This window comes from Malaya genurostris, chromosome 1, assembly GCF_030247185.1.
Source record: "Malaya genurostris strain Urasoe2022 chromosome 1, Malgen_1.1, whole genome shotgun sequence".
In the NCBI taxonomy this organism is placed as follows: domain Eukaryota; kingdom Metazoa; phylum Arthropoda; class Insecta; order Diptera; family Culicidae; genus Malaya; species Malaya genurostris.
The window spans coordinates 14,982,015-15,000,953 of record NC_080570.1 but is presented as its reverse complement, the minus strand read 5'-3'; the positions used below and the strand labels follow the sequence as shown (position 1 = coordinate 15,000,953).

At 38.4% G+C, this 18,939-nt stretch overlaps 1 protein-coding gene across 5 annotated transcripts in view; it reads left to right on the top strand.

Moving 5' to 3' along the window:
- The window catches only part of LOC131433108 (hemicentin-1), a 406,910-nt gene that overhangs the window by 362,554 nt on the left and 25,417 nt on the right, over positions 1-18,939 (top strand). For all 5 annotated transcript variants that reach the window (XM_058599958.1, XM_058599949.1, XM_058599927.1 and 2 more), the window contains one exon: positions 7,354-7,523. In XM_058599958.1, coding sequence (XP_058455941.1) covers positions 7,354-7,523 — 170 coding nt within the window. The remainder of the gene's footprint in view (positions 1-7,353; positions 7,524-18,939) is intronic.

Sequence of the window (18,939 nt, the reverse complement as noted above, 5' to 3'; positions counted from 1 at the left end):
TTTTTTTCAGTTTTTTGTCAATTTTGTTGGCAAAAAATAGTACTGTAGGCAAAAGATAGCAAGACTTTGTTTATAATTTCAAAATTCTTTATTTATTCTTCCAAATCTTATTCGTTCCCCTCAAAGTAAACCCCCCCGCCCCACCCCCGGTGTCAATACACTTCTGCCCACGGGTATTTTTACAAACCTCGAAACAGTTGGTGAAGTGAATTACCAGCCTTAAATGCACGTAGCGATTCACGTTTGATGTCTTCAATTGACTCAAAACGGTTTCCCCGGAGCGATTGTTTGAGTTTACTGAATAGCCAGAAGTCACACGGAGACTACGGTGGTTGCGGAACGACATTCGTGGAATGTTCAACCGAAGGCCTTTTTGCAACATTCTGAACGTTTCGGCACCAGAAATTGGATTTCGCACTCATAATTTAATGGAACTTTTTTGTTGAATAATTTCACTCATTGTAAAATTCGCCGATTTCACTTCTAATATTTCAGAATATCTAATTCAAAACTCTTACTACTTTTTGCTCACAGTAGAATGTCGAGAAAAGTCAGCTGGATGTTTTTTTTATGAATTATTTGACGTCTCTCAATATATTTCTATCTTGATAATACATGAAAAAATGTTCGATCCACCTAAAAGTGATTTTTGAAAAATGTTCAGCATACTTTTTTTTAGTTTTTCGATTCGATTTTAGAAGAAATTGAGTTTCATTTTTAAGATTTCATGCTTTTTTCATAATGGAAAACGCCGTATCTCTGAATCATTTCGTCCAATCAGTTGTTTGCATGACTGAGTTTTGCTCAACAGCTTAAGAGTAGGACCCAAATTTAGATCTTCATCTTCAGAAAATTCAACAAGAGCCCTTACTTAGAAACAAACATTTTAAATACCGTTAAAAACCCCAAACCAGAAAAAATTAGCTCGTTGTCAACATCCCGATTTTTCGACATCACTAAACATCGTTCTCAAACCTGAGCTGTAGGTTCATATCGAATCAAAAATCCCCCCACTGTTCCTCCCCGCGTCGTCAACGCGCTGCTAACTCTTTCACCGATAAGCATCTTCGAAACCTTCATTATTTAGAGAAATCCACGGACCCAAATGCAAATGGCTAATCCCTGGAATATTTCCTAAAACCAGCAGCAGAAGCAGCACTCCCGGGACGGTTTTGTTTCGTGCAATTTACGACGGCCATGGCCAGTTTAAACCCGATTTTCTTAATACACAGGTTAGAGTAGGATAAAGTCTTACCCTTTTTTTCGCATTATTCATGGATGCCGTGTTTTCTTATCGTAAAACTGTGGAAACGTCGATACGCAGGAGAAAAACCGAACATCACAGTTCGGTTCCGTTTTTCATTGATCCAATTTCGAGAGAAAAAAAAAACAGGTCGGTGTCGATCGGGGAACTGGCCGTTATGATGAAGCAAGTGAGTGTTGAAATTCGGTAATGTAGAACGCGCACTTCAACTGATTGGACTTCAGGGTTAAATTCGGTAAGGCCAGGGACTGGTGCTAGGGGGAAAAGGAACCGTTTTATTTTACAACCTGAACGAGATTCTAAAGAAAATGCACATATTCAATGTTGGTTAAAAGTCAATGAAATTAACAATGGTTCGAGTAAAGTTACCTGAGTATCATCCCTTTGATTTTTGCTTCCGCAAAATAAATGATTATGATGATATTCAGGAATAGTTTCACTCGGTGTATCGTTTGTGTATAAATCATTGAAAACAATTAACTAAGTATGTGATAAAAAGTAGTCATTTTATTTTTTATAGATGATTTGACGCTTGATTCGTATTAAAAAATGGACAAAAATGGTCGATTTCTAATGGGTTTACCTTCACCCGCACTGACGAAACTACCCAGGCAACATCAATCATAGTAACCCATGAGTCAGCAGACGAAATTTGACAGCTCTAGAAGCGGCCAAACAGTGAAAAAGTACCTGGCGAATTTGAACATAAACATAATGACGCAGCGGCAGTGGCTCAAAAAGATGGTCAACTCGATTTTCCCGGCGAATCGCAACGTAGTGGTGGTGATGAACGACGAGACCTATCTCACCCTGGATGACAACGACTGGCAGAGCCCTTCGTATTATACTTCTCCCATGAAGGAAGTGCGCTCCGATGTGAAGTTCAATTCACCCACCAAGTTCCCCAAGAAGGTGGTTGACAATCAGCGAGAAGGGAATGTCAAAGCCGCTCTCCTTTTCCTTCGAACTGGACATGAACGGGGAAATTGCTAGCAAAAAATGCCTGCCGAAAGTTGCGTCGTTCATCCAGAAATACCCTAAGGCCAAAGACGTGGTGTTCTGGTTGGATTTGGCGTCGGTCCACTACTCGAAGCGATCGTTGGAGGAGATGGAGCCAACCTGAAGCGTAAGATCTACTCCAACAATTTTGTTGCGAAAACTAAGAAGGAGTTGATTAATAATGTGAACAAAGAACTGAAAAACACACGTACGTTTTCGTCCGAAATGTTCAATCAACCGCTGCGTTATTACAGCTAAATATTCCGCCTTGTGTGGCTTTATGTCAGCTTTACAGTAGCACGTAGGACTGAAGAGACTTTAATGGTGATTCCATTGGTGCTGTTTTTTCATGGCCGTTCGTATAAAAAAATAGTATCACTTTGCGACGTTCTTAATGCTTCACAGCATTCAAGTTGTTCCTGACCTTGAATTAAGCGAGCAGCAAATTCAGCGACGCGCGGTTTCTGCTCAGATTTTTATGCGATGGCGTGGATTTCGCGCAAATTTCAAGAAACATTATTTCAGATTTGTGAATCATTCTAGGGCGGGAATCGAAAGAAAATTTTTGCACTCAAAGATATTGATGTCTGATGCAAGATATCGTCTCAGTAGAAACACATTCAATAATGCAAAGACGGTAATAAATGGAATGCTTTTCTATGGTGTTTGTAATAAAAATCTTATTCTTAAAGCAAACTTTGCACGACAGACCTACGAAGCGAAGTTGAACAAAAAAAGAAGCGGAGAAGAAAAAGTTAAAACGTTCGTCTAGTGCTGGACCCGACAGGATTTCATCCGTGGTAATAAGAAATTGTTCTCATAGTTTGTTGGTTCCACTATCCAACATTTTCTATTGCTCTTTGCGTTCTGGATTTTTTTCCTGAAATATGGAAGAAATCCTATGTGTTTCCGGTTTACAAAAGTGAGTGGGTAATGTCAGAAACATAACTGAATGACGTGGATACGAAATGACATGGTGTTTATTCGCACTTCTAGGCTAGCTAAACAGCTGAAATTGCCCAGAAATACCGTATGGCGTGTTATCAAACAGTATAAGGAAACATCGACGACGATTCGGAAGCCTCAAGCCAATCGTCGAAGTGGAACTGTCGAACGGAAACTGCGTGGTAAGATTTTGAAGACGATTAAGAGGAATCCTAAGCTGTCGGACCTTGGTTTGGCCAGAAAATTCGGTGCTGCCCATAGTACCATGAGGAGAACTCGACTCCCGGAAATCAGACCATAAAACAGAATAGTGTGGTCAAAATTCGTGCTCGGAAACTATATGAACAGGTGCTGACCAAGTTCGACGGGTGTCTTCTGATGGACGATGAAACCTATGTCAAGGATGACTTCGGGCAAATCCCAGGTCAAAAATTCCAGCCAAATTTAAATTTGTTTTTGCCGACAAATTTGCAAGAAAATTTATGATTTGGCAGGGCATTTGCAGTTGTAGCAAAAAAACGAAAGTTTTTGTTACAAATAAGACAATGACATCGGAACTATACCAAAAAGAGTGTCTCTAAAAACGAAGTTTGCTGTTCATTCGATCCCACGACCATTCCGCCATGTTTTGGCCAGATTTGACAAGCTGTTATTACAGCCAAGTCTTTCAAGAATGGTATGCAGAGAAAGGGGTCCAGTTTGTTCCAAAAAACTTCAACCCACCCAACTTCCTCCCCGTTCCGCTCTATTGAGAAATACTGGGCAATCATAAAGAGGAGACTCAAGGCAAAGGGAAAGTCAATCAATGACGACCTGAAGGAATAAGATAGCTAAAACGATGGACGAAGAAGATGTGCGCCGCCTAATGAGCCGTGTTACAGGAAAAATTCGAGAATTCCTTCTAAACCGTGACGAATAATTTTATCCGAATTTTTTCCTAAATGTATGAAGAAAATGCCACATTCGTATAAAAAAATATCTTGAATTCAATAATAAATAACTGAAATACAGGCAATTGTCTTTGTTCCAATTTTATCTGAAGCAAGCTTTATCTGAAATGGAAGATGATATGTTGTGTGAATTTTGCATACTTCCAGTTCTTAATTCCCAAAACAAAATATCAATGGAAAAAAGTATGAAAAAGTTCTTTATTAATTAAATAATTAATTTACCGAGTCAACGTTGCTGGCTAGAATGAATGAAACATGTCAATTTTTACATTTTATACCAGGAGAATGCAATGTCGCTACTTTAATGCTACTGAAAATTTAATTACAAATTGCTATATCATTTGCATTTAGTGTCAGTACGATCGTAGTATTAGCCATGCAATGATTCTGTACGCTATAAATCGGCTGCGAAGTCTGTTGAAACAGAAAGGCCAAATTCCACAAAAGAAATGTAATGCCTAGACTTTGCTTTTATAGCATGAAGAAAAATGTATGTTGTTGGGTTTAGTACAACAAGAGACATTCATGATTAAGTTCTATCTGTTCTTGTTCAGTGTAAATTTAGAAGAGGCCCTCCCATATTGAAGAAGGTCGCATTCACGACACAAAGGGTAACAAGGCTATAGTATCCAACTATCGTAGAATTGTTGGTTTCTGCGCTGTATCGAAGTTGTTTGAAATTACAATTTGTGAATTTTATAACACACAGTTCTGATTGCATATCTGAGACTCAGCATGGATCCATGCCAAAGCGTTCAACTTCCACAAATTTAGTAACCTAAACTTCCTTCATCATACGTTCTTAACAAGCACGATTACAAGTAGATTTTATAAACACCGATTTCTCTGCTGCGTTCGACAAAATCAATCACAACATAACGATCTCTAGGTTAAGTAAACTGGGATTTAACGGATCATTTTTGAATTGACTTCGTTCGTATCTAACTGGTCGTGAGATGATAATGCAACCTCACCATTTGCTGTTACCTCTGGAGTTCCTCGAGGAAGTCACCTTGGACCGTTTATATTTTTATTGTATCTCAACGATCCAAATTTTTCGATCAAGTATATGAAACTATCGTATAACAATATTAACAAATCTGTAGCAGACTCAGAGTTCCTACAAGAACAGTTGTATAATTTAACTAATGCTGCGTCATCTCTTTTAGTCGCAAAAAGTTTGTATTCAAGTTCGACTATAATATTTCACAAACTATTCTCGAACGCGCATCGTCTGTTAAGGACCTGGGTGTTCTTCTGGATTCCAAGTTAAATTTCAATGAGCAAAGACTTTGAGCTATTAGGATTTATTTTCCGAGTTACTAAAGAATTCTCTGATGCACATTGCTTCTAAGCTCTGTATTGCGCTTTAGTTTGCTTAACTCTCGAAAATGCTGCTGTTATCTGGCCAAACCGAAATCCAACGCATTGAATCGGTTCAACGCAAATTTGTCCGATTCGTTCTCCGACGTCTTCCATGGAGATATCCTTTAAACTTATCGAGTGGCCATGACCGCTGTAAACTGATTGGTCTCGAGTTATTATCTGTCCGTTGCGATGTTTGTAAGGCTGGGTTTGTGGCAGACCTACTTCAGTCGCTCCGAGCTATTGCAATTGTTGAAATTAGACATTCGACGTCGTATTCTTCAATCCAATATTTTTCTTCGGATTCCTTATGTTATTATGGATATGGTTATAACCCACATTAAAATTTTGTTTGAATTCTTTCGACTTTCATTTATAACGTAATGTTATCAAAAAAATCGTTTCTTATGTTACTGTCTCATTAGATTTAGTTACTATAGAAGCACTAGATTTAAGAAAATGTATCATTTGGATGATTGTAATCTATTGATGTATGAGATGAGGAGGTTTTACGCCTGCCGGAGAACAAGTTTAACAGAAACTAACTCCGGTGGGTTTTTGTTCTGGTTCAAATAAAAGAATAAAAGATGAGGAGGACAAGAAAGATATTCCGAGTAAAATCTGACAACAGAAGAAGACGCTATTATAATTGAAACTGAAATTAAAAAGAGTAAATCAGATCATCCTGATGTGGTCTAACTTAAAATTCTTCTTTCCGAGAAGGAAAAGCTAGCCGAAGCCAGAAGATGTTGAAGCACGAAAATTGGTTTTGCTGAAATTTGTTCAACTTCTTTAAAAATCACAAAATTGCAAACATTTTTATTTTTAATGTAACATTTTTCGTACATCACAGAGTATTAATGAACTAAGAACATCGAAAAAGGCGTCATTTTCATGGGGTTTGTCAATATCGCGCGTTTTAGTTTTCAACTTGGCGCGGATTTCGGGCGTTTTGATTTTGAAATTTTTCGTAACAACCCAGAAATTCTATTTTGAGCAACTTTACTGAAGAAGCCACTTCCCCAGCTCATTTCAATTAATCAACTTACATCAACTTTTCGGAGTAAAAGTAGCGAAAAAAAATATTTCGCTCTAAATATCCGTCAATTTGAGTACTAAACTTCGATATTTCATTAACGTAGAGCCGAAATCTTTTTTTTTTGCGTCCAACTCAAATCAACGTCAATCAATAGTTTCTGGCCAGGGGCAACCGAACGCCTATAAAAGAAAAACCCGGCCCTGCTCATCAGAATTCATAAAGCAACATGAAACAACCCTAAGGAAAAAGGGTCTTCGGCTACGGAGGACGAGCTTTGAATGGGAAGGGTTCTCAAGTTACGCAAATCCTCCGATAATGGGTGCAAAAAGGGTTGTTGGCTGGAAAATGGAGATGATTTTCTGACGAAGAAATCAACCGCACACTCGGATAGTGTTGTACAGGACAGGAAGGTGTTGTTTATGTGTGTCTCGGTTGCTGTACCTGATGCCGGGCTCAGCAATAATAATGAGGGTCGTCGTCGGATTGGTCCGGTGTCATGATTCAAACCCCCTCCGATATCACGTACTTGCCACAATTCCCAGTACGTACATGCACCAATCAACCGCCGCCAACCTACCGGGACCGAGAAGATTTTCCGAAGACGACGATGATGATGACGACGACGGGAATCGTAGGAAATCTCTTGTTCTTATGCTCCCGAGTAGATACTTTTCACTCGGGTCGTTCTACTTCATTTTCATTTTTTGCGATTTCTCTCCACCCAATCTTTTCCTATCAATCCCACGCAGTGCGATAACTTTTCCATCCTCTCGTTATCTGTACCGTTGCAGACCGGCCCGTACCGATGTCCCATCGATGTACGCCGAGGACGACGTGTTCGAGGACGAGTTCCAGCAGCGACATCCGGGCGACACGCGATGCAGCCGGGCGTCATCCACCCTGCGGAGTAGCCGCTACATCTCCGAGGGATTTGTGCAGTATTCACAGCCTAGTTTAAATGGTAAGTTCCGAAGTGATGTTTTTTTTTGTTTTTGTGTGCTGACTATCGCGCTTTTTCTCTACGGTGGTAAACTGGAAGGAAAATCAGCGATTTGGGGAAAAAAATGTTTACTAACTTTTTTTCTGCTCCCATTTTTTTTTCTTCCACCAGCAGCACTGGTCGAACTTTCGCCCTAAACAACTAAACTCGAAAGCGCTCGAATGTTGCATGGTAACAAACAAAAAAAAAAAAGGTTAGGAACTAGTATTTGCCGTTGGCACTTTACCTGAATCATTGAACCGGACGGTTCTCGGTTTTAGTGCTCTGCATTTTGTTTGCCAGCGCCCCGTCATAGTTTGCCATAAAATCAATTAGTGACATTTTTTCTGACCCGTTCAAACTGATTCATCGTTCGGATTCTGGATTCAATATCATGACGACAAAAAAAACAAAACACCCTTTCAAAGAAACAACCTGGTCAGTGTAGGCTCTTAAACACGCACCCTGGGAAAAGCCAGCAACAGCGGATCAAAGCAGGCTGGCTGTGGAGGATATCAATGACAGCCGCCGATACCTACACGGAGCCGGTCCACAGGAATGCGAATGAAATGGATTGAAACAATACCTCGGTCGTGCTTGGCTTACCGGTTATGCATGGATGGTGGGAACCTTCGTGCTTTGATTTGCATAAAACACTCGTCTTTCCCATCGTTCCCCCGGGAGCCGGGTACGGTTTTGATATTGGCCGGCCGGAGCGAAACAAAATCGACTCTATATTATACATTGGGCACTTGATGGAAGAGAGTGGTTCTGGTTTTAGTTAGTTGCAAGGGCCGGACAGAACCGCGGTCAGTCAGACAGCAGTAGATGTAACTGAAATCAAACTATATTTTGCCGGCTGTCTATCTAGTTTTCCTCCGATGGACATTGGTTGTGACAGCAGCCGGGGAAATGGCTTTTCTGCACGTTGCAAAAGCGAATGTTGCCACAGCCAACAGAACGCCAGGGGGTTTTCAGCGACTGGCGATTAAAAGTGTACGTGTCGAACGGTATCCAATCGATTACTGTGAGAGCTACGACTTCAAACGGTTTGTTCGATTTCCATGGAATGACACCGGGTGAGAAAGGATGTGTTTTGTAGTTCTTTTTCTTTTTTTTTTTACTGCTGAACTGCTGCTGCTGCTGGTTTCTGGCCGTTCATAACAAGACCAGCTCTGAGCTGAGCTTGTGATACACATATTGGAATCGTTCGATTATTTTCATTCGGGGGAAATTCTAATTTGTTTGGATTGAATTAACTTCACACGACAGCGAGTTTGTTCAAAGTCAATCCATACGATATCCTTTCCGTAGAATTCGGTATTGATGGCAACCGAGCAGTAACGAAGGTTTTGGCGGTGATGTGACTTTAGCATTTATACCGTTTCCACTCAGATTGAACATCTAAACAGCATGACAGTCGTCGCCACTGTCGGTTTCTCACGTTTAATAGTTTCTGGGAAATGAGGATAGAGAACAAAGAAGAAAGGAAATGTTGATGCTTCACCTACTTTACGGAAGGACAACGACTCATCAGACTATGTGACCTTAGAATGTTTTTCACTCTCAAGTGCTTCTTTTAACTTGGAGTACACGACCATTTTAAGGAAACCATGTAATCATTAGTATGTGTGCATTTGACTATTGACAGTCGACTGTCTGAGGGCGGATGTTTTTCTCCGAATATCATTAGTATTAGAGTATTAGGCGAGCTGATTCGAACGGTTCATGACACTCTTCGGTGACTCTTCGGGTCTTATTGCAAAAGTCGGTATGAAACTTTTCTATATTAAAAAGGTAAAACAATAAAAAAACGGCTCGAGACTACTAAAAAAACATTGCTAGTAAAACTGCTTGAAAAAACACCCCAAACTACTTAAAAAAGGTTTGCAAAAATTACTCGAAAAAACTACTCAAAACTGCTTGAAAAAATGCTCGAAACTGCTTAAAATACTAATCGTAACACTGCTTAAAAACTACTTGAAACTACTCGGAAACTCATTGAAAAAAACTGCGTGAGAAAAGGCTTGACAAAAACTACTCGAAACTGTTTAAAAATAAGTTTTAAAAAATTACTCGAAACTGCTTGAAAAACTGCTTGTAAAAATTACCCAAAACTGCTCGAAAAAAAATACTCGAAGCTGTTTTCAGTAATTTTTCAAACTTATTTAAAAAAACTGCTTGAGAAAACTACTCGAAAATTCCTCAAAAAAAAAGCTGCATGAAGTTTTTCGTGTAAAAAAATCTGAAACTGGTCTAAAAGCTAAAAAAAAAAACGATTTGAAAAAACTTCCTAAACCTGATAAGAAATTAAGACTCCTCGGAACAAAGCTGCAAGAAAAATTGCTTGAAAAAAAAACAACACTTGAAAAAAAACACTCGAAACTGTGTGAAAAACGATTGGAAAAATTGCTTGAAAAAACTACTAGAAACTGCTGGAGCAAACTATTCGAAACTGCTCGGAAATTCTTCGAAAAAGCTGCTTTGAATAACAATCCAAAACTGCTTGAAAAAAATGTTTAAAAACTACTTAAGTCTACTTGAAAAAAGCTACTCGAAACTGCTCGAAGAAAAATTATTCTAAACTGCTTTGTAAATAAATACTTGAAAATGCTTGAGAAAAACTACTCGAAACTGTTCAAAAACTTTGGAAAAAGGATTGAAAAATCTGCTTTAGAAAACTACTCAAAAGGATCAAAACAACACGAAACTGCTTAAAACACTACTTGATAAAAACTACTCGAAACTACCTAAAAACTACTTGAAACGGCTTGACAAACTACTCGAAAAACTTCAAGAACACTACTCAAAACTGCTTGAAAAACTACACGAAAAAGTTCGAAAACTGTGAAAAAAACTGATTTTAAGACAACCCAAAACTGCTTAAAAACTACTCGAAACTGCCTGAAAAACTACTTGAAAAAACTACTCGAAACTGCTTGCATGTCTACTTGAAACACAACGTAAAAAAACTATGTGAAAAACTGTTTGAAAAAACTACTCGTAACTTCATAAAAAAAAAACGTGTTTAATCCACCTAGCAGTGAACTGATACCTATTTTTATCAATCCGCATGTGTTTTTTGCATGAATATCCTTCGGTGTTTAAGTTTTCATGACATTATTTTAATGACTGTCGTTTTAAGCGACAATTTGAGATTTTAATCACTCATTACTCTGTAATGTCAAAACTGCAAATCGGATCGAATTTGAATCTAGAAGTGTGATAATCATGATTAAACATGCCATGATATGTAAGTTCCACTCTAGAGTTTACGGTAATTTAAGGTACTTCCAGAGCCGGTATTCAGGAACCAGCATAACCCAAACCGATTCGTATGGCCATATGATGAATAACCGGAAGTCATAATTGGATAAAATTAATTAATTTTTGTATATAAGTTTGTTTTAATTTGAATTTTTGTTTCTGAAATTTGATTAGGCTTTTTTTGAGAAAACGATTGAGCTTTGAGAAACGATTTTATACTGGAACCGGAATTCTAAAAGCGGTATGGCCGAAGTCAGATAAATTCACCTGAGTAGCTGTACAGTTTACATTTGTTTCAAACTATTTGAAAATCAGTTAAGACATCTTTGAGAGATCATAGCACGAATTAAATTTTTAGGTGCCTTCTGATCGACAACTGAATACCACTAAAACTGAAAAAAGTTAATTTTTTATCGACTATCCAAATCTGCTAACCCGATAAACCTGATTAATTTATGTGAAATAGACATTTTTATACTATCCCCGGAACCGGAAGTTGGATCTGACTGAAAAGCAAGATGTTTTATAGAACCTTGAAACTTTTTATTTGAATCTTAGATGATTCTTAGATTTCATTTAAATCTTAGATCGGTTCAGCCATCTACGAGAAAAATGAGTTACACAATTTTGATTTCGTTTCACATATCATCCTGTAGTTCCAGAACCAGAGGTCGGAACCAAACATAATGCAGGAACTTTGTTTGGGAGCATACGACTTTTCGTATAAATCTGAATTTGTAGAAAAGAAATTGTCCGAGAAAATTAAGTGAAATTATTTGTCACACAAGCATTTGCTGATCTCGACGAACTGATTCGAATGGTATATGGATGTTATGTTGTTCCAGCATTTATTGCTGTAAGTAGTTTAAAACAAAATAATTAAAAAAAAATCTGCCATCATCTGGTTTATATATGTCATATTCGAACGATTATGTTGCCAAAAACGAGCCGTGCCAAAATCGGTCCGAGGCTAAATGTCATGAAAAAGGATGGTGTACACAATCCTTTTGGTACTTAAGAAGAATTGTATGTAACAGTATAAAAAATCGTGTTTTCCGTTGCTCCCAAGCATTTCTTTGCCATACAGCGCTCAGAACTTCTACTGCTGGAATAGGGGGAAAAGTCGCTTACAGAAAAATTTCGATATCTCCGTTAAAAATGGACGGATTTTAACAATCTATGGCTTGTTGGATAGGTATTACCGTGCGGAATCTAAGTCTGAAAACATATTCTGTTTTCAAGGTCAATTGTGACAGATACTGTCAAAAAACTGAAAATTTTTACATAAAACTTTGTATAACTCAAAAAGTAAACATCCGATCTCAAAACCATTCAATAGCGTTTTGGGTGACGGGGAGACCTTTCATTTGCGACTAGTTTGATCGAAATCCCGGGTAGCCCGGGTTGGCGGTTTAATGCATAGGACGCTGGTCTTACAAGCCAGCTGTCGTATGTTCGAGCCCCGACCTGGAAGGATTCTTACTGTCCGTAGGATCCATAGTACTAGCCATGCGATGATTCTGTACGCTAAGAATCGGCTGTGAAGTCTGTTGAAACAGAAAGGCCAAATTCCACGGAAGGAATGTAATGCCAAGACTTTGCTTTGCTTTGATCAAAATCGGTTCAGCCATCTCTGAGATCTCGACCTCTTAGTTGACAACACACATACAGACACACACACATACACACACACACACATACACACACAGACATTTGCTCAGTTCGTCGAGCTGAATCGATTGGTATATGTCATTCGGCCCTCCGGGCCTCGGAAAAATTTTCTAAAGTTTGAGCGAATTCTATACCTATTTTTTATATATGTAAAAATAGGTAAAACTGCTCGGAAACTCCTCGAAATAAAAATCTGCTTGAAAAATCATCCCAAAGCTGTTTGAAACTGATTATAAAACTATCCAAAACTGCTCGAAAAATCTTCGAAAAAACTACCAAAATCTGCTTAAAATTACTCGAAAACATTTGAGAAACTACTCGAAAAAAATTTGCTTGAAAAAACATCTTCAAGCTGTTTGAAACTACTTATAAAATTACTCGAAACTGCTCGGAAAATCTTCGAAAAAACTTCACCAAAAACAGCTTAAAATTTACGAAAACAGTTGAAAAACTATTCAAAAAATTAGTTTTAATAACTGGATAAGAAAAATTATTCAAAACTGCTCGGAAACTCTTCGAAAAATCTGCGCGAAAAACTGCTTGGAAAGAAACTGCTCGGATATGCTTCGCTAAAACTGCTCGCTCCGAAACTGCTTGACAAAAAACTATTCAAAACTGCTAGCAAAAAATTGCTCAAAACTGCTTACAAAACTATTCGGAACTACTTTGAAACTCCTTGAAAAGAACTGCCTGAAAACTGTTTTAAAAACAATTCGAAACTACTTGAAAAATCTGCTCGAAACTGCTTAAGAAAACAACTCGAAACGGCTCGGAAACTCCAAAACTGCTCGGGAACATCTAAAAAAAGTACTCGGGAACATTTCGAAAAACTACACGAAAATCTGCTTGATGAAACATCTCGGTACTGCCTTGAAAACTACTCGAAAAATTGCTCGAAACTGATCGGAAACTTCGAAAAACTGCGAAAAAACTGCTTGAAAAACTATCCAAAAACTACTTGAAAAATCAACCCGAAACTCAGAAAAACTACTTGAAACTGCTCAAAAAACTACTAATAAACTGTTTGAAAACCTACTCGAAAAACTGGTTGAACAAATTATTCGAAAAACTGCTCGAAATTACTTAATAAAACTACCAAAAACTATTTGAAAATAAACAGCTGCTTCGGAACAAAAAACTACTCGAAACTGCTCGAAAATCTATTGAGAAAACTCAAAGCTGCTTAAAAAATTCTCGAGACTGCTTCTTGAATAAAACTGAACGAAAAAATTCTTTAAAAACCCGAATAATGAAGGAAAATGTATTCGCCCCTTTTTAAAAACCTTCTCTCGAGTACGGAAAAGTTTCATTCGAATCGGAGCAAGTGGCTCTTGATTTTGTCATTTTCTCTGGAGTTGCTTATAACTAGAAACGAAAACAAGAAATTCAGTTAGCGGTGCATGTTTTGTAAGTAGATGGCTAAACGATCTAACTTTGGCCCTTCCGTTCTCCGGTTCCGTAAGGAACGGAAATAGTGTTCAAAAATAACAAAACGAAACTAATTTCAAGTTCGCAGAGATGGTTGAACCGATTTTCATCAGCTATGATTTAAATGAAAATTCTCATGACTTGAATGGTTACCCTTACCGTGGAAATTAATACTCTTGCTACATGTTTTCACTCAAGAGTCAAGGGATTAAAACACGTTTTTCTTTCACCTCAAATCGACTCTCTGAATATGGAAGAAAGTGATCACAGTAGGCGCACCCTCCAAAAACAAGTTACCCAAGGAAACGCAAGATTGTTTATTGTGTGCATTTTCCATTTCTGGGATTGGCCCCCGCCCGGAAATCGTTTGATCAATTTATTACCATTGACTGACGGGGGAACCACCTGCAATAAAAAACGTTAAATAATTGCTAACAACTTTCGCTCGTATCAACAAAAAGCGTTGTGCTCCTCCAGAAGACGACCATCAGCAGGAGCAGCGGCAGCAGCAGCATCATCGGCTACCAGACGACACCACCTAATTGGATTCTGTCTGGACCGGGCCGGGCTGGGCTGGGCTGGGCTGGGCTGAGCTGGGTCCCGATCGGACGGGAAAGTTTTACGGGTTTCATCTCCTGCTCTGCTCAGCTCAGCTGGTGGAAAAACCGTGGTTCTCGATCTCGGTCAAAAATTTTGCGCCCGCCCCGGCATCGGCATAAATTGAATTATGCCATATTTTTGCCGTGTTTGTGATCTCTCTTTGTTGGAAAATAATATAAAGGTAAATAAAATATAAATTTCCGGGGATATCATCCCCGTACGGATGGGAATAATTACCAGCAAACAGAGGGCGGAACGTAGGTTGACCGGCCGGCAAAACAGTTTTGCAAAGTAATTTCATTTTCTGGTTGCTACGCACTTCGTACCGAGAGAGAGAGAGAGAGAGAGAGAGTTTGTTTGGTTTCGTCGTTTTTTGGAAAAATAAATGCCTGACTGACGATTCTCCGGTCCGTGCCCAAGGGCCGCCCTACTTGAAGCGTGTTTAATTGTTTACCTTGCTTTGAAGTGAAACAGTTCCAAAGTACGTATCTCGTACGTAATGACGATGTTCAGCCAGCGCGCAGAAGTTCGGAGCAAACAAAGAAACAAACTGTTTACTCGAATGGTCCCCGGGGGTCGTTCATCAGTCAGCCAGCACCAGTCGTTGTCGAGTGCTACTAAACAGTCCAGATCCTGTGTTGTTGTTTACGGTTTTTCCTGTTTTTCCGTTTGGATGGATGTCTCGGAATCTACACTTGAGACTTGAGCAGCATCAACAATTATCGCTTAGTTTTTCCTGACTTACGACGAAGACGACGAGAATAGACCGGGCTTTTTGGTTGGCTCTCCGTACGCACAACTTTGCTCCGAACCGACAAAACAGTTCGTGGTCGGTAAAAGCTTCTTTTTTCGTGTTCTCCTTTTAATTATTCCATGGCGTACTTCCGAGCTGCTAGAAAGACAAGTCCAGCCAATTTCCACCGCTTCTACGGGATTATGCTCCTAAATGTACACAATGAACTGTAATTCTCCTAATTGTAGGCAAACCGTTCGCAGAAGGATTCTTCGTCCATTCCATTCCCGCAGACCGGCAATCCGGCAAATCGTCAACGACATGACAGAGATGACGGTATGTTTCATCAGCTTTCGACTAATTTTCATCGCTCCCATGACCGGTGTTGACAAGTTTCGACGATGGCCTGGACAACGACGACGACAACGACGAAATGCTAATGTATTTCACAGCATTCAAAGGCTGCGGGGAGATCCATGTCACCGGGAGTAGTACCGAAAATCGTCCACTTGAGATTTCGTCCCCCACACACACTGGAACTTGGACAGTTGGGATACGACGAGATCCGAAAAACATGTCACAAAGAGATGACAGTTTTGCCTGTCTCATCATGCTGCTATCTCCTCTAACCCGGGCACTGTCAGAGGCTTACCCGGAGGTTCCGATCGGGACGGCAAAGGATGCGACAACAGGAGGACAACGAGATGTAATGATTATTTTGGATTCATGCTTGAACTTTTGTGAATTTCCTCTCTCTCTCTGCCGGCGAGAACATCCAGTTTTTGTCCGTCGGGTTTTGCATGTCAAAAAGATAGAAACTATACATCAGGGTATCGTTTGATGATTACAGTCCTTCGTGGGATGTCCCAACATATACACACAGAACCAACGTTCCCTGGCTGTGAAATGAAATGTTAAGATAAGTAATGATCTAATTTAAAACAAAATGAGCGACTAAATACTGTACAGTTCTTGTATTTTTATGTTCATAAGAGGATGAAATTGAATTCGATTGACAGCGGAAAGGTCGTTGCTTCAAAAATCGTGAGTCGTCAAATCTGTCCATCGCTTGACAAGTTCCTAGACGAATTTTCGAATGAGTTCTTAGATGTGCAGCTTTCAAAGAAGCCCATTAAGCAGTCCTTTTCCAAACGGTTTACCGAGAAAAAGCAGTCAAAGGGGCAGTTTTTCAAACAGTAAATCGGGTCTTTTCCAAATTGGTTTATCTAGTTCTGTTTGAAGCAGTTTATCGGGTCCCTTTCCAAAGCAACTTATCGAGCAGCTTTTAAAGAGGTTCATTCGGCCTTTTCTTAAAGCAGACTATCGGGCATTCGTAAATTAGTTTTTCAGGCCCTTCTAAAAGCAGTTTATCAGACACTGTTTAGGCAGTTTTAGACCAGTTTTTCGTTCAGTTTTTAAAGTGGTTTAAAAAATGAACGAAATCTGGAGGGTTAGAAGCAGTTTTCGGGTTGATTTAGAGCAGTTCAACGGACAATTTATCGAGCAATTTACTGAACAGTTCATCTAGCCAAATATATTATATATCAATATGGATCACTTTAACGAATTCAATACAAATCGAAAAGGACATCACAGTAACACCATCTCGTGACGCTCAAGGCTATTAGCTCAGTCATACTAAGCAGTTTGCGTTTAGCGTGCACCCAGAAGTGAAATGTCAAAACTAATTGAGCATGATGCCCAAATAGAGGTGTGAACATTTTCATATTTAAATGTGTTTTCTCTGACGAAAGTAAATATGGCCTATAAATAATGTAGAATTACGTTCTTTAAGACCTATCGTCTTCACTTTCCAGAGTTATGAAGTAGTATTTAACTTTGCTCATGAATGTAATGAATAGTGTTGAAAAAGACGAAACCTATAGACTGTGAAGGCAATGTTTGGCCGATCACCGATATATAAAATTAAAATGAAATGGACGGTGTATTTCAAGTTACTTTGATTGCGATAATTTTCCATTGCGTTCATGACATTGAATTTCAATTATTTAAATTAGCTGCACATTATCTTTTCTTTCAGGGAAAGTTAGAATGTAAAAGAAAATTGTCATTTTTATAAATTGTCTATGAATTAAAAGTGCATATACTAAGCGATATGCCCCTTGTTGTTAACTGTTTTGCAAATAGTTTAAACTTCTAGTCAAAATTTGAAATTTCGATATTTATTTTCTAAAAAGTAATTTAATTTCATTCAACAGACGAACCATTCCAAAATTCGACAAACAGAAAGTTTGTTTATCACTGAAAAAATGTTAATGAATAGTATGATAAGTGCAATACAGTACGCAGAAGAACCAGTTTTACGTATTACTTTTACTTCAATTGATAGCTCTAGGTTTATTGATATACTTAATTGTTTTGTTTTGCAGCATTTATTCGGAGGAACGAAGAACTCGATTTGTTTTTTTCGAAGGGACGAAAAACTCGATGTTCTTTACAAAAAACAGCTGATATAACGCTTAGAATATTGAGAGGTTAATTTGATTTTCAAACATGTCAGAATTTATTCAGAAGATTTTGAAACTCTTCTAATACATGAAAATGTGCACACCCTTACACCTTTTCGTTCGTAGACAGGGATGCCAGATCATTTTTTCAAGTCTCTGATTTAAAAATTTCCTGGATTTGTCTGGGTCCAACGATATACAAGGACATTTTGACCGGCATCATTTTCAGTAAGTAAAAAAAAAAGTCTCGCCACGTATCGTAAAGAGACCAAAACCGTAAAGATCTGGTGAGATCTGAAAAAAAAAAATCTGGCAAAAGATCTGGTTTCTGGCGAAGCGAGAAAAATCTGGCATCCTGGCAACGCTGTTCGCAGATAAAATTAAGTCAACAAACAAGCCAAGAACTAAGCAGTTGGCGGATATGAGGCAATGTCCCTCGAGCCATAATCGAACAAACTACTACAACAACAACAACAAGCCAAGAACTAGATGTGACTAAAACGTTTTCCTTTCATGTTTGGTGCTTTATTTCCCAGGTAAAACTTTACTATTAGGTCCTATTAAATGATATGAGAGCATATATTTATTTGTAGAGTGTTACTATGAATTCGACATGTTTGTCACAGGGATAAACAGTAAATTAAAGACATCGAACAGTACCAGTAGTGCCAACAGCATTACAAACAATAATATGCCGTAGTATTACATATCTGCTGTTCAATGATATGCTCAAAACAAACAACCAAACAAAATGGCCAATCGTTTTACTCGGACATTCATATTTATTTGGAAATTTTCATATTTATTTGGAAAGGAGTTCGATCTATTAACTGTTTCATCGGTATGCAGGCCGACTTTTTTATCCGATCATTTAAAATATACCTACAAACGCACCATCCTGATAATGCGAATGATTATGCTCGTGCAAGCGAAATGTGAATCCGAATGGTATTGTCATTTGCATATAACGTATGATCTGCTTCTCAACGTGTTTCAGTGGTGTGTGATGCTATTTATTATGATTAAGTTTTCATTGTAAGTATATTCTATAATCAGATGTTCAAATTGTGTAGTTGGAAACATAAAAATGATATAGAAAATAAATGTTATTAGAAAATGTTTACATTCAATTCAACAATACAATCATACTTTAATACGATCACTTTAAATTTTTATGTTAAGTTTCTTACGCTTCGTCATAATTTTTTTGTTCTTTCTGTCTATTCGCTTT